Here is a 16,506-nt window from a genome sequence, read left to right on the forward strand (position 1 = left end):
GTGACCACCACACACACAATACGCGAGAATATCGCATCCAGCACCTCTCCTCTCCAGCGACAACAACTAACTCGACAGCCACCGCCCCTTCCCGTCCCTTCACGACCTCTTCCAATTCACATCAAAAGTCGCCAACATGGGTCGTGTCCGAACCAAGACCGTCAAGAAGTCCGCCAAGGTCATCATTGAGCGTTACTACCCCAAGCTCTCGCTCGACTTTGAGACCAACAAGAGGATTTGCGATGAGGTAAGGATATCTGATACGAGCATACATACGGCTGTGTGCTTGAAGGAAAACACAACTTCTCAGTTACAGTACAAGTCTGACGAAGCGATTAGATTGCCATCATCGCCTCGAAGCGCCTGCGCAACAAGATTGCCGGTTACACAACCCACTTGATGAAGCGCATTCAGCGTGGTCCCGTCCGCGGTATCTCCTTCAAGCTCCAGGAAGAGGAGCGTGAGCGCAAGGATCAATATGTTCCCGAGATCTCCGCTCTCGACTTCACCCAGAACAGCGAGTCTGGCTCCCTTGATGTCGACCAGGAGACCAAGGACCTGCTCAAGAGCCTCGGCGTATGTTTCTGCTCCCACGCTCATGCGCAAAGAATGGGTCACTAACCAAACTTTAGTTTGACAACATCCCCACAAACGTCATTGCCGTCTCCCAGCAACAAGTCGTCGAGCGCGGCCCCCGTCGCTTCAACGGTCCTCCCCGCTCTTAAATGGGTGTGTGGGCGAGTGCGAATCCGTCTTCCTCTTCTCGGCTTACTGAAAACATGGTGTCTGGGAATGGGTTTCTGCCAATACGTTCATGGTATGGGTCAACGGCTATATACGGTGGCATGATGATGCCGGGTCAATGAAAATAAAGGTTCTTCTCCCCCATTAGGTGTCGCTGAGTCTGAATGCCGCAAGACATGACGACGATGCTTGATTGCCATCTCCCTTCCCCCTCTACCCTCTTTGCCCGTGCATGTGATGTTACAGTGACGTTTGTGGGATGACAAGGGAAGTGAAGCAATGAAAGTAAGTATATTTAGGTAAGCATCACTCTATTTCCTAGTTCTCATTCTAGCGCTCCAAAATACTTTGCAGACTATTGGCTACCCGAATTCAATGAATCCAATGTTCCTCTTCTCAATGCAATTGTGTCGACCAAGTGCTCATCTGAACCATGTCGTCATGGCCATGCCCCAGAATAGCCCCTGGGCTTCTCGTGTCCCCTAGCATATTCCTTCTCGTTGACATTACCGGTCCTCTCATCCTTGTTGATCTCGAGCTCCCGGCCAATATCCAACACAGCGCGGCGGAGACTGGACGACCTATCAAGCATATCAGGGGCGTGATGCACCAGCCTTATACCTCCAGTCTCATCGCATGTCTGCACCTTGACATGAAATGGAAGCTCAGGAACACAACTCGCCTCATAGACCCGGACATTGCCACTGGGGAAGGGCCCAGCCAAGTCGTGAGCAACGGTGAGAATGGTAGGACCCGGTCCATGTTCCAAGGACGCCTGCGAGAGATGGCCATTCCCTGCAGCTTTGCAGGTACCGCTGCCAATTGAGCCCACCTCTGGATCAACTGGCTTGGGCTTAGTGTCCCGCGTGAGATAGGCCGCAATGAGTTTACCAGCTACACTGGTGGATATGAGGAAGATGAATATGCCGGAGACGATTAGGACGCCTTGAATGGCTGGGTGGATCTGAAAGGATCGGAGTTAGGGGAGGGTGATTCGAAGAGTAAAGAGGAAGTGGAAGAACTTACAGTCATTGTTGAGGATGAGGTGAAGGGTGGGGATATGTATTGAGGGACTTAATTCGCTGGGGCAAGATTCGGTGGAGTATGCGTGGATTCTGTCGAGGGAGGGTGGAGATTGTGTGTAGTGTTGTGCTGGCTGACGGCAGACCAAAGCCTGTACACAGTGTTAAGTTTCGCAAAAGTGAACTGAACTCGGACGAACGGGGGCCAACCAGTCAAATCAAACACACTCCCATTTCCCCAGCAAAAAAAGACCAGCCCATCCTGCCAACATCAGAACCTGCGTAGAATACACAACCAGACAGCTCCCTACCCCCAAGAGCCCCAAATCAGTTCAAACACCCTCTCTCTTACCGAATCAACCCAAGAACAAACAAATCCAAGTTTCTCAAGTCTCGGGACTGCAAGTGGCTCGCACAATGTTGTGTTGCACGAGGGATAGGTGGGCAGGGGAAGGGGTTTGTGCGCCTGATGGGGCGGGGGTTGTGGTACGTGTGGTACTGATGGGGAGGGTGGGAGGTTGAGGATTGAGAATTGAGGTATTTCGGTGTGGTGGGTACTTGGGGGAGGAATCGGGTGGTAATTGAACGCATGTGTGTCCTTTTCTTTTAAAGACTTTGTAAATGGAAATTGCGATACGTATATATTATAGTATAATCATCGGCCAGCTTCAAGCGGGGCCATCATGCCTACTAAAGATATATCACTGTTTGATCATCTTGATTGAATCAGATGGACTATACCAACATCTGCTAGAGGATATGATAAGGATTTTTTTCGCATGAAATAGCACCGAGGGTTCCTGAGCGTATAGTATGTGACAGTTTGGCGCAGGAACGGAAGAAGAAAATAACTTGAAAATACTATGCTGGATATATAGAATGAAATTTCAAGGGGAAAGGAGGGTGGGATTAGGAGAATAATCCTCGTTGGATGTAGATGCTGTATAGTTGGTTTTGCGCAGTGAAACATCATATCCCATACATGCTAGTTTCAACACTGCCCAAGTACAACACTAATAATGAATACATGCCCCTCAAAACTTTATACCTCGAAGGATACCCAGCCTATATACTTAGTTTCACGTCTAAAATACTGTACTACGCATATGGACCATTACATTCCCATCCATCGCGTTGTACATTGCCAACGACGAAAAGGATACGAAAGCACAGGAATGTTAGAATATTTGATGTTATCTTATTCGACAAGATAGGGTAGTTACAATAGAATAAGTTTCCGTGGCTAGTATGTAGATCTACATGTTTGGCGTAGAAGATAGTCGTGGTTGGTATCATACGAGCGAGAGCAAGAGCAATAGGGATGGTAGAGCAAAGCGGGCCAAGCTAAACCAGTAGTGGATATAGCATGGTGGTGTTTGAAATTAGGATTGGGGATGATGCGCTGCCATGAATGCTAGCGTCAATGTAGATTCCGAGGGAGAAGGGGAGCGAGGAGGATCAAATTGGGTGTTGCTAGGAGTATTGGTGATGGAGGTGGGACGAAAGAGACGAGTGCGTAGGAAAGTATGCTACACCGTTCGTCATTATAACCACTGATTTTAGGTTCTAGATTCGTTTTTGAGACGCGGCTTGTAGGGTATTATGATATATTGAATATGTGGTGTCGAGGTATTGCTCTGCGTCTTGGCTTTTTTTTGGCAGCAAAGGAGAAGCCAAAGGGAGAGGAATGAAAGATATGGAGGTAAGAGTGCAGGCGACCGGGAGATTGAGTAAACAAAATACCTATATCCAGTTCAAGTACCACGAGACTTGCATAGAAAGACTTTGTTTACGAGGATACCGCATCCACATTTTGTTCAGCCATAATGTGGCCTTAACTGCAACGGTATTAAGAGGGGAGATGGGGTATAACGGCGGTTGCCGTTGAACTGGAAGACTGGTCACATTATACGGACGAAGATGCCATCCTGCGGTGCTGTAAAGGAGGGAGGGTAGAGCGGCCCCATTGAAGCGTGAGAGACTAAGAGTGCAAGAACGTAGTAACTTGTTTCGGGGCGTTAATGAAGCCAGCGCACATATGATGAATTGCAATGTATAGGTGAAGCATGTTGATTAGATTACACTATGAATGTCTAGGTTGTCGGACTACAGCCGAATAGATAACTTTCACGATTGTCGAGTTAATTATGTATAGCGATTGGCCTTACTGATATGTCTGATAATACTTTGTTGTATTTCAAAATTTTCTCTAAAATCTCGATGTGAACGATCTGCAAAAAGAGCAACGAGATTCGACTTAGCGTAATCTGCTCATACCTTTAATTGGATTGAAGTTTACGACAACTTCGACACATTTAATTCAATGGTGTAAGCCTGATGTACAAAGGATATAGTTTGATTGTCAAATATGGTTGGCAGGGAAGGGTTTGCGTGACAAACATGAGCGCTCTTAAAATTCCCAACTTCTGGTTTACGGGTCATAGATGAAAACAAGAAAGTGCTAGTTAGGGGAAAGTGGGCCCGCGAATTGAATAGGAAGAGAGAGGATTGATAGAAGCTCACTGATTCTATGCGGCGGTCAGCTTGGTCAAACAGCCTGTAAAGGCTCCCTGTAGAGGATCTATGTCAGCATCAGGGAGAAGAAAGCAGCTATTGATACAGAGGGTAGAGCTTCAATCTTCAAAGGCATGCACTGTGCCTGGCACACCGCTACATGACCTTTCATTGCAGTCAACATTTCATAGACCCGAGTACCTTGTCCTATCTTCTATTCCTCCAAGGTGCACCAAGTTTGTCATCGTATGTCTAGCTCTTGCTCTCTGACCACTGATCTGAAGTCCTTGGATCCATAATCTAAAAGCAGGTTCGTATACATGCTTACATATCCTTGACAGTGACAAGATACACATTAGTCCCAGCGCATCCCTCATCATCCAGTTTCGCTTCCCCTCAACGCTCCGCCGTCTACACAACAACGACTTCAAGTCTCCCATTCATTGTACCCATTTCCACATTTACATAGCCTATCGGAACCGCATAGATGAGGTCATCATACAGATAAACCGAGACGGCTACGTCGGGTATGCAGGGGTCGCGCGATGAAGTCGCCGCCTAGTTTCTCTCTTCCCTGGCCGAGATCGATGGGGAGAGCATGTAGAACAAGAATATGTGCGCCCAAGCGCAAATAATGTTTCATGTTGAACCCTGTACTGGTGGTTATAGTGCTCGTGGAGTTAGGATTTGAGAAATTGTATGTCGGAGGACAACCCAATTAAAGACTGACAATGGGAGTTATCTGATGCTGTAAATGTTTGTTTACTAATTTGATGAATTTGTTCAATTTGGGCTGAAAAGCTCATTGCGGTCAATGGGCGAGGCGTAGTATGCCGTGGTGTTGTCTAATGCAATGTAGACATGGGATGACTAAGCTCATGCATCGTCGTACTCCCGCCTTTTCATCCGCCTACGCCTACTCTGTACACCATTTGAGGGCCTTGGTTCTCTCCGTGAGGGAAGATCTCGCTAAACCAAGAGTGTGGAACCCGAGGTTGGCTACCACAAATACCCAGATTGTGTGCGCATCTGATTCAGTCTCGTATCGATCCAATACAGTCACCCAGGCAACTCTCTCCTCCAACCCCCCTCCGCCTCGAACACCCTTCCAACCTCCTTCGCAACACTCAGAAGATATTGATCCCTGAATCTTGAAGTCACTAGACTTACACCCACGGGCATCCCACTTTCCCCTTTGAAACCCGGGACATTGACAACAGGCATGTGCATTGCAGTCCAGGGCGCACAAATCGCCGCCTCGCCTGTCGTTTCCAACCCAACAGGCGCCTCATCTACCACACTCGGCGCCAGTATCGCCGCATATTGATCTGCCAGGGCGTCAAATCGCGGCCGCATAGCAGCAAGCTCATCCAAAGCAGCGAGCTGCGCTTTTCGCGTGTGACCGGCATGATTTTCAACGTGGGAAATCAACAAAGGATCTAGAGAGGATTTTGATGTGGTGTATTCTGGGAGAAAGGCTGTGCGACCGTCGGCGCTGAGAACGAGCATGTGGTGTGTGTACATTTTGTGGAACATGAAGGGAAGGGGGATCTCTTCGACATTTGCGCCATGGGCGCGTAAGAGTTCTGCAGACTTTTTGAGCGCGGCTACGGTGCCGGGACCCATTTCTGGCCACGCGGGTGTGGGGAAGGTAAGGAGTGCAAATTTGGAACCAGCGATGCTGAAGGGTTGAATGGGGTTGTCGTCGATTACCTGAAAAGCGTCGAGGAGGAGTTTAAGGTCGTCAATGCTGCGTGCGTACAGGCCTAGTGTGTCCAAGATCAAAGAGTAAAGTTTCTGGCCCTCGCGCGTTATGGCATTCCAGGTTGGCTTCATGGCATATATTCCATTAAAGGAACCAGGTCGTATTGTACTTCCCACAGTTTGTGTTCCCAGGCCAATTGGTACCTGTAGGTCGCCGACTGCTGCGCCTGAGCCTGAAGAAGAACCACCGGGTGTGCGCTTGGGGCCGTGTGGGTTCGTGGTCTTTGGTCCTTTGTAAGAAGGGCCAACTGTCGTCGCCGCGAATTCGGTGGTTGTTGTTTTGCCTGGCTTACGTCAGTATCATAGTCGACTTGTGATGTTGTACTTCAGTACCGAATATCAAGGCTCCGTTCGACCGCAGAATGGCTATGCTACCAGCATCAACCCTGGGCGTATCACCCTCGTATATGATGGAATTGTATTGAGTCGGCATATCTTTAGTATGAATTACATCCTTGACTCCAATTGCGACTCCATGGAGGGGTCCTCGCTTCTGCGGCACTGTCTGGTCGAGCTCGCGTGCACGTCGGAGTACAAGATCAGGGTTAAGGTAGGCCCAGGCATTAACGGTAGAGTCGCGCGTCTGAATTCGCGACAAAATGGACTTCGCGTATTCTTCAACAGTCAAAGAGCCGTCTTTGAACTTAGCCTGCGCTTGTGATGCTGTCAGATGATACGGTTGGGTCATGGTTGCGGTAGTTCAGGGACCTGGGGTGGACATCAATAGTCCTTGAGATAATAAAGACAATACTGCCAACGAATTGGGTGGTATAGAGCACCATGGCGATGATGGAGTTGTATGATCTTCTTGGCTACATGTTTTGCTGGATTGGCATGTCGATCATGTCGGCTGGCTGGGCGTTGAACGCGGGCGGAATGAGCCGAACCGATGCCGGCGGGAAAGACACCGACGTCTTCTTTCACCCTCAGTCAATTGGTATCCTTAATCCATCACCACTGGTATCATCAACACATTGAGTATCCCACGGGTGATTTGCCAACTCTATTATACTTGGTTTGTGCTCATGTTTTCCCGTTGAGACACCCAACTTCACAATCTGTCACATTCTTCTTTCTATGCTCGTCCCAATGCCATCTCGCCTAAAACTCATCATGCCCAGATTCATACCAAAAGGATCAAGCAGCTAAATATGGCTATACCATTTCATGCATTTACAATCAAGTGTGGATCTCAAGGCTGTATCTGGGACCTGATAAGCTCACAACACACGCCGGGGAGCCTGTTGAGGAGGCGGACAAGGACTTCGACGTTATCGTGTGATCTAGTGGCAATAATGGTTGTAAGTCTGCTTGCGAGTATGTGTTTAAAATCTGGTGCTCAGAGCCGGGATCACGAGGTTATTTTGTCCAGTGCAGTGTTCATCAGACAACCACATGATTCGCTATATTCACGAGCTGGCCTAATCAGAAGCTACTGCCCATAAACTATAGCAAGAGAACAGAAAAATTGGAAGAGGAGAAGATGGACACTGCCGTGCTCGACGATTAGGCTACTTTATATAGCCGATAGTTCATCACGCAGTATACAGTTGGTGAACCAGCGCAACGCCCCTCCCCATGACCAACCTAATCTCCTCTCACCCGCCCATAGTACTACGGAGGAACCCAACCACGCGCTATTTGCGCTGAAACAGCTTCCTCCACCGATTCTCCTTCTTCACCATCTTCCACACGAACTGCGAGGGTTCGTCATCTTCCCGGACGTTGACCCTCCCATCTCTACCGGCCCAGGACGCCTCCCACCCCTCCCTTCTCAACAGCCTCTGCTCCACAGCTGGCATCCAGCGCCCTTTCAGGCAGTTTTCTGGATACGTATCACGGGGAAGCTCCCCCCAAGGCAAAGGCGATTCGTCGTGGAACTGCTTCAATGTGAAAATGACCTTGCGGATATTGCAGACCGTGTCTGCAAGAGGCGCTGTCAAACGTGCACGAGCGCACCATACGTTGGTATCCGTTTGATGGTTATCATTGCAAAGCTGGGGGGCCAGCAGGCAGTTGATGGCTGCCACAAAACCGACGATGCTATCGTAGGTGGTGTGTACGTCGTAGTGAGCGTCTGCATCGGAGACGAGGAGGTTATTCAGGGCGTTTCTGTCTTCGTTCCAGACCCAGAGTTCAGTGCCGCTGAGTACCGCGCTCATGAGGGCGAAGTCACTCGGGGAAGAGATGCCTTTCAAGGCAATGGTGAGGCTACTGAGATGTAGCTTCATCAACGGCGAGGCGATCTCGATGAAGTTGTAGTCCAATTTGGTGCTATACAGCGACCATAGCGGGACGTCGAGAGAAACGTGCATGAGGGAGGTAAAGCTGTGGGGCTGGAGGGGACGGAGAAGTGTGACCGTTGTTGTTGGCGTCAAGTAAATGCCGTCGAGAACGGTGAGCGCGCCTCTGAGCGTCTCGTGTGTCAGCTCGCCGTTGATCTTCTTGCAGCAAAGGAAGAGGCCCATGTAGTGCTGGTACGGGGTATATGGGAGGAAGCCTTGCGGGGCGATGTAACGGTAGATGAAAATACGGATTTCGGCAGGCGCATTGAGGATATGGCATGCGTTGTCAGGGCGGCGCAGGCGGCGCAGAAGCTTTTTGTGCCAAATTTGTGAAGACATTGCTCGGGGTTGTACTGACGGAAATCGTGTGGGTTGTGAAAAGGTAGAGTGGACGTATTGTGTTGGACCGCGCTGAGGATCGTCAGACAAAAGAGTTCAAGTGAGTATACATGTCGCCGAAGTAGTGCGGGGAGATACTGATTCATTTTGTATTCGACGGTGCTTGCGTCAGGCTGCCCTTCACTTTCGCTCGCAAATTGGCTCCCAGGGACCGGCGGTTGCACTTCAAGTATTCAGTCCCTGTCCGCTGCGCAGGCGACCTCAGTTCATTTTCTTTCGAATTCACTTGATCTTTTCTACTTTCTGAGTGGAGATATCTTCCGCAGTGGCACTGTGCAAAGCCAAGACTATATTTTTGCTTGTGTATGTACAACAACCGCCGTTTGTAACGTCTCTTGGACCACCGGTCCGGTCCATAACAAGTTAATAACTATCAAGCTCTTACCTATACCACAAAATTTACTACTATATGCTCTCAAGCACTTCCTTCACGCGTAACTTTCTATCGAACTAAATGCTGTTTGAGTGAACGTGACAACAACAACGGGGAATCGGGGACTCTGGATTTGTGCATACAACTCAAGGAAGGAGCAGTAGCGAAGACACCGAAAGTTCTCCAGACCTGTTACCTCGTATAAACGCTTCATGGAGTGTTGGTCTGCGTCTTGCATTATAAAGCGGTCAAGTCACTAGTGCGTAACCCAAGCAAATCCAAGCGAAATCCTTCAGTGTGTTGATTTCAAGCAATCTAGACTTGGACAACCGTGTAGAAAACCTTCTTTCTAGCTATAGAGCCGCATACGAGCTTTGCGCGGAGCCGCTTGTATAAGCAGCCGGGCATTCATAGTTTTCAACTGGCAACAAAAGGCAGACGTTGTTTTGACTATATCAGAGCGTTCTGCTTCACGAAGGAGACAGAAATGCAAGCTCTATTGTAATTGATCTAAGGAAAGAGCAAGTATTGAAAAGAGCTTATCGTGCTGTAGACAAACTATTATGTCCCAATCCTTCGACGATATTGTTTCACTGGCTGTTGTCCGCTAACCGGCATCTATAATGCACGAGTCTCGATAGATCATGTATAACAGCGTCACATCATTGTAAATCATTGTGGTTATAGCAATGTAGAGCGTCCACGGTTGATGAGGATGTGATTGGCAGAAATGCCAGTCGGTGAGGCTGTCTTTCCTATTTAGCGTGACGCTATGATGAAGCGCGTCGTCACGTGACTCTACAATGCTCCGCGCTAGTTACGCGAGAGGTGAATGTTTTCATGGTTTTCCCATGACACCTCCTAAGTTCGCACTCCCCCAACCACCCCACCTCCTCGGCCGAACACTCAACACCACGCCTAACTCCATCAAATTTCATCAACATCCATACATCCCAGTCTCATCTTGCAGCTTCTGGAAGCACCAAAGGGGTCTGCATTGTACCAGGGTGTCAGAAGCATTGCGCTTGGGCAAGGATGTCACCTGCCCCGATCGTCCAGGGCGCAATGACCGCCACCAACTCAGCCTCGACCTCACCTACGCCTTCACAAAAGCAGAACTGTGGGTTGCGAACGCAATACTTGAATGATATATATCAAATCTAATAATGTCAACAGCAGCCAGTCCAACCCAGTTCGATGACATCTTTCACAACAAGTTCATGAAGATCATCGAGGATTGGAAGAATGATCCGGCTAGAGGCCAATTGACTCAGCGTGATCGCAAGGTGTTCATCGAGACCGCCTTCTCGGAGACCGATGATATCTACTTTGGAAATCGGTCATTGTCCGACCAAGAGATCAAGCTGCGGGCCCTGACTAAAGTCTTCTACAAGGTTCTAGCTGAGGAGCCTTGGTCTGAGGACTGGATTCGTGCTCCTGATGTCGAGCGTAAGCTCAGCAAATTCGAGATGCACAAGGACTCTGTTGCTCGTGCTGCCGAGCACAACCTTCGCACTCCACGTGAAGCTGTAAAGGCCGCGCGCGAGGCCGAGCTCAAAGCCAAAGAAACTCTTAAAGAGGCTATCAAGGCGGGCAAGAAGGAGAAGGATGTCAAGATTCCCCGTGGACCGTATGACGATATCGAGATCATCTACATTGCCGGTACCGTGTCTTCGACTGCTACCAATAAGATTGATCGTGACAATATCTACCCCGTCTCTGTCAGCTCCGTCGCGAACGTCTTGCAGAACCACATATGTCGGGACATGGTTCGCCCATTTTCCATGGCCGAGCGCTTCATCAACTGCACCGACACTCGCGAGCTTGATGAGATGCGCCAATTCGCCTGCAATGTCTGCGACTTTGCTCCTCATCTCCTCGACAACGATAACGTCAGTCTCCTTGTCGTCCTTCTCATTCTTTCTCGCTCGGACTGTTGCCGTAGGTTTCAAAACAACGGTATCCGCATCGAGGGCTCCACCATCAGCCACCGCAAGGCCGAGTGCATGAAAAACAAAATGGGTTGGCGCTCCTCCGAGGAAAAGAAGCCTTATGACACTTTCGCGATTGAGTTTCAGACTCGTGTCAAGAACGCTTGCTTTCCCGCCCCTCGCGCTCAAGGTCTTCGTGGCCGCAAACCGCCTCGCAAGTCATCCACTCCCGCCACACCCACCCATCCCATATACGGTCCGCCGCTCATGGGCTACGTCGCTCCTCCCCAAGTTCGCCCCGAAGGCGTCAACACGGCAATCAACATCCCAGCTCCCGCTGTACAGAGCATCTACAGCCCCGGCTCCAGTTCTCGTGGCGTCAAGCGAAACCACCCCTCCACAGATGAAGGCGACAGCAGCACCGAGCCCATGGACCTTTCCTAGTATCTTCATACCATTCTGGAGTTCAACTCTTCTCGCCTCCTTGGTCCGGGTACAGGCTAGACGAACAGAGCTATTTCTCTTCTGCAGTATGCCTCATCATTCTCTGTCCCTAAGAGACACACTTCTGTCCTGTTCCACTGCATTTGTTCACGGCGTTTTGACTGATGGAGTCACCTTGACTTGCATATGGTACCTACAGCCTTATAGGCAACCAAAAGGTGCTCGGTGCCTGGCGTTTTGCATCACGTGTACCGATTCGGTATGGTAGCAACAACATGTCTCAAGGCCTAGGCCGCCATGAACTCATATTACGAATGCATAGCGAAAGCAGACACCACTTTATTCGCGGTTCCAATTCGAGTTGGCATAGGTTCATAGTTGGCCAATCACATTAAATTACAGAATTACTGAGCCCGAAGCCCCATGGGACGATTGTGCAACGTATTTTCGTGAATGAAGGGGCACGTGTGCGGGGTTTCGCTTGTTTCACCTGAGAATGCTTGGATCGTGCGGTATGTCCTATACGCAACGATCGTCTGGCCGTACTCGCGGGTTCCCATGAAACGCCCTCTGATACCATCTGTTCACTGTGAGAGCGCTAGAGCACTTGGAAAGACATCATACTGTGTAAGAGCGCACCTACCTCCGTAAATCTACTGCATTGCAATGTCGTAATATCCACAACCAGTCGTTGAAAAGTCTCATGACTGCTGTTGCTCAAGGTAGTTATGTTGAAATGAATCTCTCGTGTAGTAACTTATTTCTTCGTATTCCCGCTCCTTTCATAGCTCCTGAAAGTCCACCAAATGATCCACTTTGTACAATATCCACAAGGCAAACTTCTTCTGTTCTGCAGGGCCGAGAGTTAGGTATGCCGACCGATTCGTTTCTCCAGGCTTGGTCTCGAGTGTAATTATATCGTAAGGGTTAGACATGCCTAGAATCATGTGTGTCATGAGTATGTGATGTGAAACATTACCCAAGTTCTGTCCTGCACCCCAACCCTCATACCGTCATACCTTCATGCTTCTGTAATTCTCTGTCCGCCTCTTTCGAACGAAACTTGGTGCTACAACCGTCCAGCGAATCTTCGTAGATAAGATGTATGCTAAGGTATTTACCCATGCGCTGGGGAAACTTATGGGCTGATTCGTGGAGTCTATGGACATGAATATTGAGGGTATCTTATGTTACTCTTAGGTTCCCTTGGGGGAGGGTTCTGGATTTCAAAACGCAAGATGGTAATATTAGGTGTGCTTGACCGTTGGAGAGCAAGAAAATCTCCAGCGATTCGTGTTCGATTATGTCTTTAGCCAATTAGGTTGCTTGTACTTCCCTCCCGACATGCTGGGTCGTGATACTTCATGTCTTTGTCATATTGCCTATGACTATACAGTATCTGCTGGAAGACACAGTGGAAGGCGATTACGAGCCCCTAGACTTGCGAGATGCCGTTATGGATGAGTTCAGACTCCATATTCTTGATTGCCGGCAGTCTCACAGCTCGCTCAAAAGCAATGTGTCTCGCTGGCCTGCTGGACACAAAGAGAGAAGAGGCAAATAGATGTAGTGATATCTGTATCATGGTGGAAAGTACATTGTCAGCCCAGTGCGAGTGGCTCGAGGAAATAAAACGGTGAGGAATGTTTGCTCGTGGAAGACAAAGTCTCACTTGAGAGAGGGTTACTGGGAGGGGAAGAGCTTATAACAAAAACGTTGACTCGCCTCAATTTGAACTGGCACATAATCGAGGGCATTCTCTCGTCCATGTCCACCGCTGCTGCTGCTGAGGATCCCGCTAGCTCGGACGGCCTGCTCCAACTGTTCGGCCGTGCCCTTCACCTTGTTTTGCAAACGACCGAGCTTCCACGGCCATCTAAAGCGCCAAGCAAATGAGACATATAGACGGGCACCCCGTACATTCTTGAAATCTTGTCAACCACTTCGGAGCCAGTACACTCATACTACATACACAAATCTTCTACCAAGCAATTCTTCACTGTTTCTCCTAAGATACTTGCAGCCCACCGCTCACCACATCATCAACATGTCCTCTACTGCCATCGACCGCAGCGAAGCCCAGGCCGCCGTCCTTGCGAGTGGCGCGAACCCCTTTGAGTACGAGTGGGGTAATGCTCACTTCACGGCTATTGACCCAGCCGAGCTCCTCAAGACCCGTGAGTTCACTCAGGACGAGAAGAACTTCCTCATTGAGAGGCAGGACTTGATCACAGGGTTCAAGTTCGACAAGCCTGCTACTTACCTAGAGCGATACATGCTCTATGTGGCGGTCCTCGGCATGCACAACGCCATGAGCGACGAGATGGACAAGTGGACGGGGGAGATGGAGGATTTGGAGAAGAAGGGGAGGTGGGAGTTGATCCTGCAGCACAGGGCAGGTGAGATTGAGAAAGAGCTGGAGGAGGCCAAGAAGCAGATTGAGCTGGCGAAGAAGCAGTTGGATGTGGCCAAGGGGGTCATCTACGCTCTCAAGAGCAAGAAGGACGACAAGTCAGAGGAGAGGGGCAAGCCAGAGAAGAAGGGCAAGGCAGAGGAGAAGGGCAAGGCAGAGGAGAAGGGCAAGGCAGAGGAGAAGGGCAAGGCAGAGGAGAAGGGCAAGGCAGAGGAGAAGGGCAAGGCAGAGGAGAAGGGCAAGGCAGAGGAGAAGGGCAAGGCAGAGGAGAAGGGCAATGGGGGTGCCGCAGCCGCTTAGGTTACCGGTATGGTAGCTTCCTGGTGATTCGCAATGACTGTATAGATATCGAGATACCCACTGATGGTGGCATGAATGCCATATGATTCCAATTCACATAGATACCTCACCTGCTTGTTCTTTGATCCCCACCTCGTTACTACAGGTACTCGTTCCACATGTTCACACATGAAAGTGGCAGTGTGTCTCGTGCGGGCGCACTTACTATCAGCAGGTCATTGAACCTAATACCTGGTCATTTCTCCCAGTAAGGATATAGAAATCGACTCAGGGTTATCTCAGTACCTGGATTAGAGTTTATTCTCCTAGACAATCATTGGTTAAGCTTCTTCTCCCATGCGAGGACGCTAACGTACCACGGGTAGGTACCTAGAAAGAGAGAGCGACCGAGACCAACCCCTGCATGAATTTCAATCATCGCGTCTCTCTGACAATTGCGACATCACGACAACATGGCGCCAGTCCCTATGCCCTCAGCCCTGGGATTCGAATTGCTAGGAAAATGCTCGGTCAGTTTGTTTCGGTGAGCAATGATTATTGTAACGCGACTTATATAGTAGAAAGGTCACAAAAGCACGCGCTGCCACTCTCCATCTGCCCCATGGCCCCGTACCCCTCCCCATCTTCATGCCCGTAGCCACACAGGCATCTCTCAAGGGCCTCACACCTGAGCAATTGGAAGACCAGGGTTGTCGCCTATGTCTCAACAACACGTATCATCTGTATGATCAGCGCCAACACCGAAATCTGGCTCGGTATGCGCTTACTGACTGTTGGGAGAGGTCTCAAACCAGGACAAGCCACCCTCGACGCGATAGGCGGCGCACATAAATTCCAGTCATGGCCACACAACATTCTCACAGGTGCCTCTTTCGTCGCAACATGAGGCAGGAATCAAGGGCTGACTGAGACGTAGATAGTGGTGGGTGGGTGACGCCTCTAACCTCGTGCATAGCCAACCTCTTGCTGACACCAGAATGTCCAGCTTCCAAATGGTTTCGCTACTGAAACTTGCCAAAGTCACAGAAGAAGGTGTGCGCTTTCTCAGTCCTCACGATGGCTCGCCCATGCTACTCACGCCCGAACATTCAATATCTCTCCAGAACTCCATTGGCTCCGATATCATCATGCAACTCGACGACGTGATTGCGACTACCTCACCAGACCATGCGCGCATGAAGGAGGCCATGGAGCGATCAGTTCGCTGGCTTGATCGTTGCATCCAGGCGCACATGTACCCTGAACGACAAAACCTCTTCTGTATTATACAAGGCGGGCTCGATCTAGAAATGCGCAGGGAGTGCACCGCGGAAATGGTGGCGCGAGACACACCCGGCATTGCCATTGGCGGTCTTTCTGGCGGCGAAGAAAAAGAGTCGTACTGTGAAGTCGTCAAGACTTGTACAAGTCTGTTGCCAGAGAAGAAGCCTCGTTATGTCATGGGCGTTGTACGTTACACCACCCACCTTGTATCTACGTTTTGTACTAACCTCCACAGGGCTACCCAGAGGATCTAGTCGTATCCGTCGCTCTCGGCGCAGACATGTTTGACTGTGTCTGGCCTACCAGAACAGCTGTAAGCCCCAACCCGCCCAATATGCCCCAAACCTTTCGCATCCTAACCCCACCCAGCGCTTTGGCAACGCCATAACAGCCAAAGGCATGCTCAACCTGCGCAACGCAGTCCACTCTGAAGACTTCAGGCCCATCGAGCCAGGCTGCCAATGTACCTGCTGCCGGCCCACTGCAGACGGCGGTCTAGGAATCACACGGGCATATGTATATCACGTTACTGCCAAGGAAACAGCGGGAGCGCATCTCCTGACTATGCACAATGTGCACTATCAACTCAACCTCATGCGCTTGATTCGCGAAGCTATTGTGGAAGATCGGTATCCGGGGTTTATAAAGGGCTTCTTTGGGAGGTTGTATGACGGTGACAAGACGAGGTATCCTGGGTGGGCTGTTGGTGCCTTGAGGGGGGTCGGAGTGGATTTGATGGATGGCTGAAGACGTGGATGGGAAGATGGATGTGGACGTGGTAATATGAAGTCATGTCTAGATTGGTTTGTGGATATGCTTGATGATTGGGATATGAGTATGTGAACTGGAATCTTTGTCGAGTTTGCTGGAGTTATCAGCAATACTTGATGGTTTTGCACAGTATTGCATGTGTCTTACTTCCCCCACTTGATTATCGTTTGTCACGAAATGATGATTGGTCATATTCGACTCGATACGCCCTTCTCACGTCCAAGGCTCTCCTGTAAGCTTCATGCCAGCACGTCTAGCAAGAGCCTGTTTGTTTCAACCAACT

General features: G+C 49.8%; 8 protein-coding genes across 8 annotated transcripts; 5 read left to right on the forward strand and 3 right to left on the reverse strand.

The window, feature by feature from the left end:
* Positions 1–44: 44 nt before the first annotated feature.
* On the forward strand, positions 45–1,144 carry RPS17 (40S ribosomal protein eS17). The gene is made up of 3 exons (XM_003833920.2): positions 45–247; positions 340–576; positions 633–1,144. The coding sequence occupies exons 1-3, from the start codon at positions 137–139 to the stop codon at positions 723–725; spliced, it is 441 nt and encodes a 146-aa protein (XP_003833968.1). The 5' UTR covers positions 45–136; the 3' UTR covers positions 726–1,144.
* A 39-nt stretch (positions 1,145–1,183) lies between these two features.
* Positions 1,184–1,776, reverse strand: IAQ61_002097 (uncharacterized protein; the record flags this gene model as incomplete). The annotated part of the gene is made up of 2 exons (XM_003833921.1): positions 1,184–1,708; positions 1,771–1,776. 2 exons carry the CDS (start codon positions 1,774–1,776, stop codon positions 1,184–1,186), a joined length of 531 nt encoding a protein of 176 aa, XP_003833969.1.
* A 2,756-nt stretch (positions 1,777–4,532) lies between these two features.
* IAQ61_002098 (uncharacterized protein) lies at positions 4,533–6,732 on the reverse strand (the record flags this gene model as incomplete). Its single annotated transcript, XM_003833923.2, has 4 exons — positions 4,533–4,580; positions 4,783–4,936; positions 5,344–6,328; positions 6,378–6,732. The coding sequence occupies 4 exons, from the start codon at positions 6,730–6,732 to the stop codon at positions 4,533–4,535; spliced, it is 1,542 nt and encodes a 513-aa protein (XP_003833971.2).
* A 92-nt stretch (positions 6,733–6,824) lies between these two features.
* Positions 6,825–7,022, forward strand: IAQ61_002099 (uncharacterized protein; the record flags this gene model as incomplete). Its single annotated transcript, XM_066095403.1, has 1 exon — positions 6,825–7,022. The coding sequence occupies one exon, from the start codon at positions 6,825–6,827 to the stop codon at positions 7,020–7,022; it is 198 nt and encodes a 65-aa protein (XP_065954239.1).
* Positions 7,023–7,681: 659 nt separating this feature from the next.
* Positions 7,682–8,668, reverse strand: IAQ61_002100 (uncharacterized protein; the record flags this gene model as incomplete). The annotated part of the gene is made up of 1 exon (XM_003833924.1): positions 7,682–8,668. The coding sequence occupies one exon, from the start codon at positions 8,666–8,668 to the stop codon at positions 7,682–7,684; it is 987 nt and encodes a 328-aa protein (XP_003833972.1).
* Positions 8,669–9,967: 1,299 nt separating this feature from the next.
* IAQ61_002101 (uncharacterized protein) lies at positions 9,968–11,880 on the forward strand. Its single transcript, XM_003833925.2, has 2 exons — positions 9,968–10,221; positions 10,278–11,880. The coding sequence occupies exons 1-2, from the start codon at positions 10,137–10,139 to the stop codon at positions 11,474–11,476; spliced, it is 1,284 nt and encodes a 427-aa protein (XP_003833973.1). The 5' UTR covers positions 9,968–10,136; the 3' UTR covers positions 11,477–11,880.
* A 1,643-nt stretch (positions 11,881–13,523) lies between these two features.
* IAQ61_002102 (uncharacterized protein) lies at positions 13,524–14,189 on the forward strand (the record flags this gene model as incomplete). Its single annotated transcript, XM_003833927.1, has 1 exon — positions 13,524–14,189. One exon carries the CDS (start codon positions 13,524–13,526, stop codon positions 14,187–14,189), a length of 666 nt encoding a protein of 221 aa, XP_003833975.1.
* A 421-nt stretch (positions 14,190–14,610) lies between these two features.
* Positions 14,611–16,199, forward strand: IAQ61_002103 (uncharacterized protein; the record flags this gene model as incomplete). Its single annotated transcript, XM_066095404.1, has 7 exons — positions 14,611–14,698; positions 14,754–14,911; positions 14,970–15,052; positions 15,106–15,115; positions 15,175–15,637; positions 15,688–15,765; positions 15,822–16,199. Exons 1-7 carry the CDS (start codon positions 14,642–14,644, stop codon positions 16,197–16,199), a joined length of 1,227 nt encoding a protein of 408 aa, XP_065954240.1. The 5' UTR covers positions 14,611–14,641.
* Between the last annotated feature and the right edge of the window lie 307 nt (positions 16,200–16,506).

The sequence above is a fragment of the Plenodomus lingam genome (assembly GCF_022343315.1).
Source record: "Plenodomus lingam strain CAN1 chromosome Unknown contig_14, whole genome shotgun sequence".
Taxonomy (NCBI): domain Eukaryota; kingdom Fungi; phylum Ascomycota; class Dothideomycetes; order Pleosporales; family Leptosphaeriaceae; genus Plenodomus; species Plenodomus lingam.